Genomic DNA, 10,389 nt, shown 5'->3' on the forward strand with positions numbered 1-10,389 from the left:
AAGTCGTTCAAAATGCTAAAAAGGAGTATTTGTTAGATGGGCAGAGAAAAGATTGAGGAAAGGTCCAGATATCTGGTCCAACTTACAACGAGAGGGGTGCTGCCTAGCTGACATGAATTTATTAATACCAACAGTTGACCTTAAGTGGCCCTGGTCCGGCTTCTCCTTCCTAATCGGGGAATAGCAGACGAGAATAGAAACATATGCGTCGATCGGCGCCGGTAAGATAACTGGGGAGCCCGTGCCAACAGCGCCAAGCCAGCTCTGCAAGGCCGTGGCGTAACTTGGCAGAGATGGAGGCAAAGAACGCCGAGTCTAATATGGACGGTGACTCGAAAAAATCCACTGGCATTGAACGTACAACAGGGGCGATGAAGAAGCCAAGGTTGAGAGAAAGCTGCTAACCCAGGTGCCGGCCTAGCAAGAGCTTCCAACAGGAAGTCGACCGATGCATGTAGAGGATCGATCAGGTACTCATAGGCTCTTTGCAGTGTCTGCAATCATACTTGACGACAGGAAGAATAACGGCCAGCTAGTCAAGAGACCGTCTGTAGACGGCACAAGTCAGACAAACAGAACCCACGATACTTGGCGGTAACCATGATCTTATATTCTCTCCACCCTGTGCTGCTGGCCTAAATTGTTCGTAGTGCATTTTATTTCTATTTATGTTAGTGACTACAGAAACTAATAAACTCATGCTATTATTAAAAAAGCTGGTGTCCATGTACTGCGAATGCCGAGACGGGAAATGCTACCTGCGCCTAATCGTAGGAGAGAGGCTTCGCCCACGGCGGAGCTCGGGGGAAGGGCTGTATTGGAGGGTGGTGCCAGGACTCGTATAGACCAAGAATCGGGTGTATAATGAAGTGGAGAGACGGACGATAGATTCAGGATGGTTTATTTTCAGAAGAAAACTGGAAGATGTGATAAGTCAGGACACGCAAATCGTGCACACGCCATTTTAAACGTCGTCCCGGCTTGCAACACGGACGGCGGGTTATGCAAATATAGACACCGGATGCGCCGTCGCTAGGTTTTGATCTTTGTTCATTATGCAACTATCGTAGATACCACGCCCCGGCGCCAGGGTACAGTTCCCACAAAGCAATCCATATACATCCGTCTAAAATTCATGAGCCATACACGTAACCCCCTAAATACGCCAGGCTACCAACTGATCATAAAGCCCAAACACCCCGACCATCATACCTGCAGCGTCAAATGATGATTATGTCTTAGGCTGAAGCAGTAGCTGTGCGTCTCTGAGCACCTCTTCTCTGACTGGCACCCGGTCTTGTAAGGGTGTACTTGGCAAATGCACGAGACAGAGCCTTCTTGCAGCTGAGCTTCTGGCTGCCGACAAAGCTTTCCACCGTAACGGCAATGGCACGGTCAATGTCCTGCGTGGAGCAGTATTCCGACAGGCGCATCCTGCAGAAAGCTTCGCTGATACGAATGATGGCTTCCAGGTGACGGACCTGTGTGTTGCATGTTAGCACAATTCGACTTGTTACGAGAGGCAGATATGTGAGAGCATACAGTAATGGGGTAAGCGCCAGTGGCAAGCGATTCCCTGCGCATGTCCGCAAATAACCGAGCGACCTTGTCCTCGTCCATGTGGTACAGCTTAGGGTGGCATCGCTCCCGCGCGTACAGGATGTACTTGCGAAGTAGGGCTTGCGGAATATCACCCTCCTTCTTTGTTGACGAAGCAGATGTCCCCTGGGTCTCTGCCTGCAGGGAAGATTGTTCAACTTGCATCGAGTCCTGGGTCGGTTGGCTAAGAGGGTGGCTGCGGCTGTGGGATCCAACAATAAACCGAGCCAGTCGTTCGTCCTCTTCAGGCTCGACAGTATCCCTCACGACACACAAAATATCGAAACGTGACAGAATGGGCTCAGTGAGGTTGACGTTTTGTGAGAAGGGCAGGGTAGAGTTGTAGCGGCCGGCCGGGGGATTGGCGGCTGCAATGATTCCGCATCGCGCCTGTAGTGTTGTCACAATACCAGCCTTGGAGATGGAGATGGTCTGCTGCTCCATGGCTTCGTGGATAGATGTCCGATCTTGGTCATTCATCTTGTCAAATTCGTCGATCAAGCAAGTACCTCGGTCGGCTAACACCAAGGCACCGCCTTCGAGGGTCCATTCGCTGGTCAAAGGATCGCGCCGCACACTGGCTGTCAAACCGACGGCACTGGCACCTTGACCAGTTGCAAATACAGCTCTGTGTGCTGTCTTTTCAACGTACTTGAGCACTTGAGACTTGGCGGTACCAGGGTCGCCAAGAAGAAGTACGTTGATGTCACCGCGGACATGGTGTTGTCCCTTTGTCGTCTTTGCTACACCGCCAAACAGTGAGAGGGCTACGGCAGTCTTGATGTCAGTGTGGCCATAAATGCTGGGGGCCATGGAGTTGATGATCTTGTCCACAATGTTGGGGTCCCGTGACAGCTTGCGAATTTCGTGCTCATCTTCCTCCGTCATGCGGAATCCCGCCAGCTGATCGTGCGCTTTAATGACATTGTTTGCTTCCAAGATGGTGGCAAAAACAGGGAAACCATTTCTGTTGTTGAGTTGTGCATCGTAGTTGTTGCGGTAGATGCCAGTTACTTCAATCTCCTCGCCAGGCTTGGCCTTGTCAATAAGATCCCACAGCAAGATGACTTCGCGGGTTCGCGGCAAGCGACCAGCCGGGACTGTACCAGGAGACTCCTGCAGGGTCAACTTCTGATAATTTCGATATACAGTCTTTTCTGAGTTGAGTGTAAAGGGACCCCGAGACTGACAGCTCTGGCAATAGGTGATTTTGACTTCGACATTGGACTCTTGCTGGAACGGTCCCAGGGTAATACCACACTTGGTGCAGTCAAATTTGACATATTTGAGCTGAGGGAAGACACCACTTCGTCGAGTTACAACGCCGCTAACGCGAACAAGACAGTTTAGGTGCGATTGGCGCAATTGGCGAAGGGTGTAGTGCACAGGCAGGTCAAAGATGCGCACGTGGATTTCCGAGTGGATGCGCTCATAATCCGGGTAATGCAGGAGAACTACATCCATGGCGACCTCGTCAAAGAGCTTCAGCATTTCCGAAGGAGCATTTGCCAAGAAGTATGCCAAGATGGCCTTGCTCTCGGACAAGTGCTCATAGGAGACCTCGAGTGACTCGGCGTTGATTTCACCGAGAGTACGAATGCGGTTACCGTAAACAGACGAGCCAGAAGCATCTGTATAGGAGGTGAGGAATGCTTTGAATTCACGCTTGACTGTTCTCTGGACTGGAGGTTGCGAAACCCACTCAGTCAGATTAGCTGCCTTGACATCGCCGAGCGCTTCGAGTGAAAGTTCCTCGTCCATAATGTCGGCATCCATGGCATCGTCAGGGTCCTCGTCATAGTGGTGGCGACGTCGGCGAGGTTGCGCAGTAAGGTCAATTTCGCCATCATCATCATCACCCGGGAGAAACGCGGCTGGAATACGCTGTCGACGGGCAACTTCCCTGTCTCGTCGATTCAACTGTGCCTCCAGCCTCCGTCTGGAGCCCAGATCCATGTCGTCGAATTCACCGTCGTCGTCCAGGCCCATACCCTCGTAGGCATCATCTTCGCGCGATCTGTAATCTGCTTCAAAGCCCTCACGGAAAAGATCAACATCGTCATCAGCCATTTCATCAATATCGTCAAGATCGTCTTGGATTTCGGCCTCCTCTTCGACGTCGTCATCGTCTTCGACGCCGTGTTCAATGTTAAAAGGGGCTGGAGGAGATGAGGGCATGGGGCTTGATCCTAGCCCGACAGAGGATGTGGCATCATCACCACCAGCTCGCGAGCGTTTGCGGTTCGATCGTGGACCAGCGCCACGGTTGCCCGAGGTCGAGCTATTGTGGAGCGGGGAACTATGCTGTTGTTAGTTCAATTTGCTGCAAATTGTGCACAAGGGAAAAGCCTACCTCATCGCCTGGGTGTTCTAGTCGCCAAGTTCAGTTCAGGAGAATGTGCAGAGCAGACAGGCGGACAGAATACAAATTGGCGGGGCGTATGTTGTCGGACAGGAGAGATAAATGATAAATTGGAGCGAGTTAAGATGTGGGACGAAAGGGAGCCTGGCATCGCATTCAATGTCGCGTTTTCGAGACGCGTCTCACGCGTTAAGTGGTTAAGGCGCTAGACCAAATTAGAGCACGCGCAAAGTGGTTGCGCAAACCAGGGCGCTGACAAAAATATGCGCCGCATCGTCCGTCACTTTCTGCCGCAAAACCGTATCGCGTTATTTTGTCGCTACACATCCGTCACCAGCTGTCCACTGCCCACCATCATGCGTCGAATCGGTCGCAACACCCTTCGCCGTCACCCTTCAGACTGATGCCACCAGCTTCAGATCTATCAAAGTCTAGTCTAAATGCCAGCAAGAATTGGAACTTTTTACTCATTTGTGTTGTCGTAACTACTGCAGATCCACAGCTCTACTTGTATTTGCTTTATTTGCACGCAAACGCCCCCATCACAATGTCGACTGATTCTCCCCAAGAGAAGGCTGCACCAGCACGCAGCAATAGTTTTTCCCAGCAATCGCAAGCCTCGGATGATTCGCAGACAGCAGCAGAGTAGGTTCCAATGTGCATATCGAAGCAGCCATGTGAGCTTGTCTAATTCTCCCCGCAGCTTTCTCCGCAACCAGGAGCTCCTTGAGGCTGATGCCCGCGAAGCGCTTCCCTATGTTGGTCACCAGTTAATGCTACTTCAGCACCATTGCCCATGACTGACAATAGCAGAGTATCGAAAGCTGCACGAAGATTCTTGGACCTCTTCGACAAAACGTCTTTGCCTGCCTAACATGCAATCCTGCCACAGCCGACCTAGCCGAGTGGAAGCCAGCAGGTGTATGCTATGCTTGCTCCGTGCAATGCCACGGCGAACACACTCTAGTGGAAATCTTCCAGAAACGAAGCTTTACATGCGATTGCGGTACCAAAAGAATCCCGGTCACAAGTCCATGCACACTCCGAACGAACGAAGCGACCAACACCAAAGGCAACGTTCATTCAGAAGAACCAGACGTCAACAATAAATACAACAAGAACTTCCGCAACATCTTTTGCGGATGTGAATGCGATTATGATCCGTTTCAGCAAAAGGGCACAATGTTTCAGTGCCTAGGACTCGGTACTCACGAATCCGGAGGCTGCGGCGAGGACTGGTACCATCCCGGCTGTCTAGTAGGTATGGGCCCCAAGTGGTTCGAAAAGATGGGAGGTGTCAAGAGAAAGTCATCAGGCGGTACAGCAAACCCCAGCGCCTTGGCCACCATCTCAGAAGCCAACGAAGACCAACCAGACGCACCAGCGAACAATGCCGATGTGGCCGTGCTCGACGACGAGGATGAACCGCCCATGCCTCCGGGCTTCCCTGACGAGGACAACTTCGAGGGCTTCCTGTGCTACAAGTGTGTAGACGCTCATCCTTGGATCAAGCGCTACGCTGGGACTTCAGGATTTCTGCCAGCCATTTTTCTCAACCAGGTCGAGGAGAGCCAAACCAAGCCAGAAGTTAAACCAGAAGAGGAGCCTAGTTCCAGAAAACGCAAGTCTGACGACAATATCGAAGAATCTGCGGAAGCCAAGCGTATTAAGAGCGACGAGCAAACCCCAGATCTTAAAACCGAACCCAACGAAGACAGCACGACATCTACTCTAGAAGCTACCAAGACAGACAACACCCCGTTGGGATGCAAGCTTCCAAACCTGCCCGCCGCGCCAACGGGTCAATTTTCGCTCTTCTTCAAAGAAGGATTCCGGGACCAGCTGTGCCGCTGCACAGACTGCTACCGCATCCTCAACGCCCACCCGCAACTCCTCGAAGAAGAAGAGGTATACGAGCCACCCATCTCGGAAGACGGCGCCTCGCAACACGGCGGCTCCACCCACGGCAGCGGCAGTCTCCTCGAGCGAGGCGAAAGCGCCCTGCGGAACGTAGATCGCGTCCGAGCCATCGAAGGTGTCATGGCGTATAACCACCTCAAGGAGCAGCTGAAGCCGTTTTTCCAGCAGTTTGCAGAGAGTGGCAGGGCGGTTGGGGCGGAGGATATCAAGGCGTACTTTGCGAAGCTGCGTGGTGATGAGCAAGGCATCAAAGAAGCCGGACAGGCGGCAGCCGATGCAAAGGATGGGGAGGGGGGTAGCGATGGGAGGCGCGAGCAGAGCGGATGTTAGTTTGAAGCGTATCTTGCAAGTCAGATACAGACGGTATGACCAATGGCATCGAATCTAGTCTTGTACATTACGGTAATATAGGCGTTATACGGGCAAAACCACAGGCAAGAATGTTGGCAACCAGCCATGCAATTGTTAATACACATACATAAAAGGGGGGTATCCGTCCGTCTCGTCGTGATTCCTGCTCTACTGCCCCGTCGACCCGGTACTCGACGCGGCGCTCAAGGGCCTCGGGGGCGGCACCGGCACTGCCCTCGCCGACTCATCCCTCTGCATGGCGATGCCGCCCATGACGCCCGCGTGCGCGCCCATCTGCGCGTGCCCGCTCTGCATCTGGCCCTCGGCAGCATCGTCGTCCACCTGGCCCCCCATCAGCTGCTCCTGGGCGGCCCTCTGCTCCAGGTCGCGGAGCCTCTCCTTCTCCGCCTCGTCAATGACGTCGTCGTCGCCGCTCCAGTACGAGTCGTCGTCGTCGAGCTCCGGCATGGCCATTCTCTTCCAGAAGCGCAGCTCCTGCCGCACGCTCGTGCCCTCGACCCGCTTCTCCCACCGCTCCGCGTCCTCGTCGTACTTGCTCCGGAACAGGCGCAGGTTTTCGTTGGCGCGGCTCGCGTGCGTCTGCATCTCCCAAATCTGCTCGCGCAGGCGGCTGTTCTCCTGCCGCGCCTCGTCGAGCTGCACCCGGTACGAGCGGTGCCAGGCGACCACGTCGGCCACGTGCTTGGCCTTGTATTCGTGGAACTGCTTTATCATGGTGGACATCACGTTGGCGTACTGCGTCAGCAGCACCGCGTTGGCGTCGCGGCTCAAGTTGGCCTTTTCGAGGGACTCGGAGAGGATGGACACGATGGTGTCGAGATTTTGGGAGTCGGCTGCGCCCGATATTGGAGATTAGCTGGTTGATTCACTCTTTTTTTTTTTTTAGGGGCAAAGACATGGGGCCGTCGTTGGTGTTCACCTTGGAGGTCGGATGCCGCAGAGGCTATTAGCTCGTCGTTGGACAGGTTCTGGTTCTTGGCCTTGGTGCGCACTTTGCCCAGCCCGTTGACAATGTCTTCCGTCACCCTGCGGTTGTCTGCGAGCTGGCGGCTCAGCTCCTCGACCATGCCGTAGATGTAGTTGAGCTCGGCTTGGTGGCCGGCGGGGGTTGGGCCGGCGGGCATGGGAGGCGCGCCGCCCATGTTGCCGTTGATGCCGTTCATGGCGAGCTGCTGCTGCTGGTGATGCTGCGGCTGCTGGTGCTGCGGCTGCTGGTACTGCGGCGAGCGGACTTGGACTTGGACTTGGACCTGCTGCGGCTGCGACGCGTACTGGTGCTGTTGATACTGCTGTGATGAGGTCTGCGGCTGCGGCTGCGGAGGCGGAGGCTGAAGCTGCTGCGATTGCTGCTGCTGCGGCGGCGGCTGCGGTTGAGATGGTTGATGTTGGGCGGTGGCGTTCGTCGCGACGGGCACGCCAGCGGCCAGCTTCACAGCAAAAGTCATGGTGGAGAGCGGCTTCGGCCTGGCTTGGTCTAGTTTGGAGGTTTGGGTCCAGGCGGATGGTGGATGGTGGATGGCGCAACCCTGGTCTGTGTCTGGTGGAGCGTTGAAGTCGTGAGTCCGCCAAGACGACGAGCGAGGAGGCTGTGGTGACTCTGGTGAGTGACGACTGATCGAGGAGCAATGATGCGTGCTGCAAAATGTCAATCACATACGCACATGTGTCTAGCCGTCCTGCACTATGGTTCCGAACCGTGTGCAGCGAGATGTTTTTTTTTTTTTGTTTCTTCTGACGCGTTGGCCGCTTCAATGTTGATTTATTGGTGACGATGTTCTTGATGCGATGGGTCTGGGTCGAGGCGCGGCCGGGTGGCACTTGTCTGGTCCCAATGACAAACACGGCATCTGTCTGTCAACTGATGTCGGGACGCTATTTAAATATTTAAATTGATCAATACATATTTTAAATGGCCAAGTCGTGTCGAGTGCCTGGAAACGGAAGCAGCCCCACTACACTTTTTCAGTTTCAGGGGTCCAGATGTAAACATTGAAAATCAATCCTGGCCCGCATCATCATCCGCCGAGCAGATCTCAATCCCGCCAATTGCAGGGCCAACCGACGAGTCATTTAACCGGACACATCTATACATTGACAGCTGAAAGCGGTTGGTACTCTGTTGGGACTCAAGAAGTCGTCAAGGATAGATGAAGGCCTTCTATCATCAATTGATACATCAATATACCACTTCTCTCCAGCACGCTGCTCTTGCTCATCGGCGTCTATTGTTCCATTGACTCCACCAGAAACTCGTGCCCAGGGTCCTCGAGTAGTCGAGAGTTTGATTGACTGACGTCATAGTCGTTCAGCCGTACCATTTCCAATACCTTCTGGCTTTGTTTATTTCAGGGGACAGGCCAGCATAGTTTTTTATACGACTACATATGTAATATGCAAGTTGACAATCTGCAGTACAGTCCAGTTCAATACGCCGGTAATCGTCTGCTACATGTATGTCGAGAAAACTTCCAATAGCTGGCGGCTGTGTCTCAAACTCGGCAGGATGGACAACACGCCCTGGGGTTGATTGTGACAAGGGCTCGGAAAGAGGGCTTGGAGCAATGGCTCAATTCAGCTAATAACAGTCTTTGGTATCAAAGGTCCTTGGTTTTCCTCAAGGCCTTCAGGGACCAAAGGTGTCTATAAATACAAGAAGTCGGTGAGGGACTTTGCCCTAGTCCTGTGACCGTAGCCCTTGTGTAACAAGCGATTTCCGTGTAACATTGATGCATGTGGTTCGCCGCGTGACTGGATGGACATTTCAGACCAATATCTTATCAAGTATCTAATCAGTTAGAGTGAAAATTTCTACACCTTGTTTAACGATGGGGATATTTGCAGTTGTATTACTACGGCTGCCTACATAGTGTCACGGCCAGTATGGCTCAATATAGCACCAGCGTCAAGGTAGTTGTCAGATCTTCCAACAGATTCCCATTGCGCTTCTGGCAGTAATAAAGTACTTGTTCATTCGACCTGCGGTTCTAGACATTGATAAACAGCTGTAAACATTGTTTATGAGGCGGGTAAAGACCTGTTGGCTCGGCCACTGTCCGAGAATTATGACTGACATGGTAGCCAACTGTAGCCATAATCCTCTCCCGAGGCCTGAGAAAGGTAGCCAGGGCGCTACAGCCCCAGTCTGGCATGCAATGTCCTATGTATTACCTGAGAGGCCATTGTATGACGTACGATATTTTGGCAAGGGCTCCTCTACATCCTGTACGAGCTTCTGTGTGGGTGTATTTGTCTCGCAATAAGTAATAATGCTCGTGGTCATCTTTCTTTCCAAATCCATCTTGTTGAAGCTCTCAGCTCATCCAAGTTCAAAATGGCTACCACCGAGATCAAACAATCTCCGTTTCTTCTCCATCATCTATTGAGGAAGACCTTCCGCGTCTTCTGGAACTGAAGGGCATATCTGACGGTCAACAACGAGCAATTTTCGATTTGGAAGTTGAACTTGCAGAACATGGTTTCGGTATTGAAAGAAATAACGAACCTTCACCTAGCCAGATTTGCGAGCCTGTCTATTAAGAGCTATAAGATTGACGCCTACTACCCTATAGGCTATACCACGGATTGTGCAGAGGTACCGGTGCAATCCGAAAGGAACCTGGGGCTACGGGTGGCTGCTGGTCCCGTTCTGGTTCCTGATGTGCACAATTGCCAGTCACAATATCTGGCATGGTGCCGTCAATAGCTAGGGCGCAGATTCTGCCAGAGTCTTTTCGACCAGATACAAAATCCAAGAGAGGCACAGAGATAACCGTGTTATCGGTAATATGAAAATTAATACCTGCTCCAGAGTCTATGATATCGCAGCCGAGTTCCACAAAATCTCCATTTACAGCAGCTCCTGTGTTTGCTGTGAAGTCAATTTTGTGATATGATGGGAGGAAGACGGAAACCGGCAGACCCAGAATCCAGTCCCAGGTCAACAGGGTTGCCTTAGGTACTCTTACTAACTTAAAGGTAAGCTTAGTAAAAAGAAAGCTAATATTATATAAAAAAGGCCTAATAAATTATAAAGCCTAATAAAAGGGCTTTATACTAATATAAAACTTATTAGTTATATAGCTAAAATATATACCTAAGTAAGGTTTTTAAGCCTAAGTATTTCTTTTATATATATA

The 10,389-nt window shown here is 52.1% G+C and overlaps 3 protein-coding genes across 3 annotated transcripts; 1 reads left to right on the forward strand and 2 right to left on the reverse strand.

The window, feature by feature from the left end:
• Window positions 1-1,238: 1,238 nt before the first annotated feature.
• On the reverse strand, window positions 1,239-3,957 carry MAA_09215 (DNA replication licensing factor mcm2; the record flags this gene model as incomplete). Its single annotated transcript, XM_007827213.1, has 3 exons — window positions 1,239-1,481; window positions 1,543-3,898; window positions 3,953-3,957. The coding sequence occupies 3 exons, from the start codon at window positions 3,955-3,957 to the stop codon at window positions 1,239-1,241; spliced, it is 2,604 nt and encodes an 867-aa protein (XP_007825404.1).
• Window positions 3,958-4,508: 551 nt separating this feature from the next.
• MAA_09214 (zinc finger domain-containing protein) lies at window positions 4,509-6,211 on the forward strand (the record flags this gene model as incomplete). Its single annotated transcript, XM_007827212.1, has 3 exons — window positions 4,509-4,606; window positions 4,665-4,719; window positions 4,775-6,211. The coding sequence occupies 3 exons, from the start codon at window positions 4,509-4,511 to the stop codon at window positions 6,209-6,211; spliced, it is 1,590 nt and encodes a 529-aa protein (XP_007825403.1).
• Window positions 6,212-6,400: 189 nt separating this feature from the next.
• MAA_09213 (uncharacterized protein) lies at window positions 6,401-7,698 on the reverse strand (the record flags this gene model as incomplete). Its single annotated transcript, XM_007827211.1, has 2 exons — window positions 6,401-7,086; window positions 7,173-7,698. The coding sequence occupies 2 exons, from the start codon at window positions 7,696-7,698 to the stop codon at window positions 6,401-6,403; spliced, it is 1,212 nt and encodes a 403-aa protein (XP_007825402.1).
• Window positions 7,699-10,389: the final 2,691 nt, after the last annotated feature.

The sequence above is a fragment of the Metarhizium robertsii genome (assembly GCF_000187425.2).
Source record: "Metarhizium robertsii ARSEF 23 chromosome Unknown MAA_Scf_10, whole genome shotgun sequence".
Taxonomy (NCBI): domain Eukaryota; kingdom Fungi; phylum Ascomycota; class Sordariomycetes; order Hypocreales; family Clavicipitaceae; genus Metarhizium; species Metarhizium robertsii.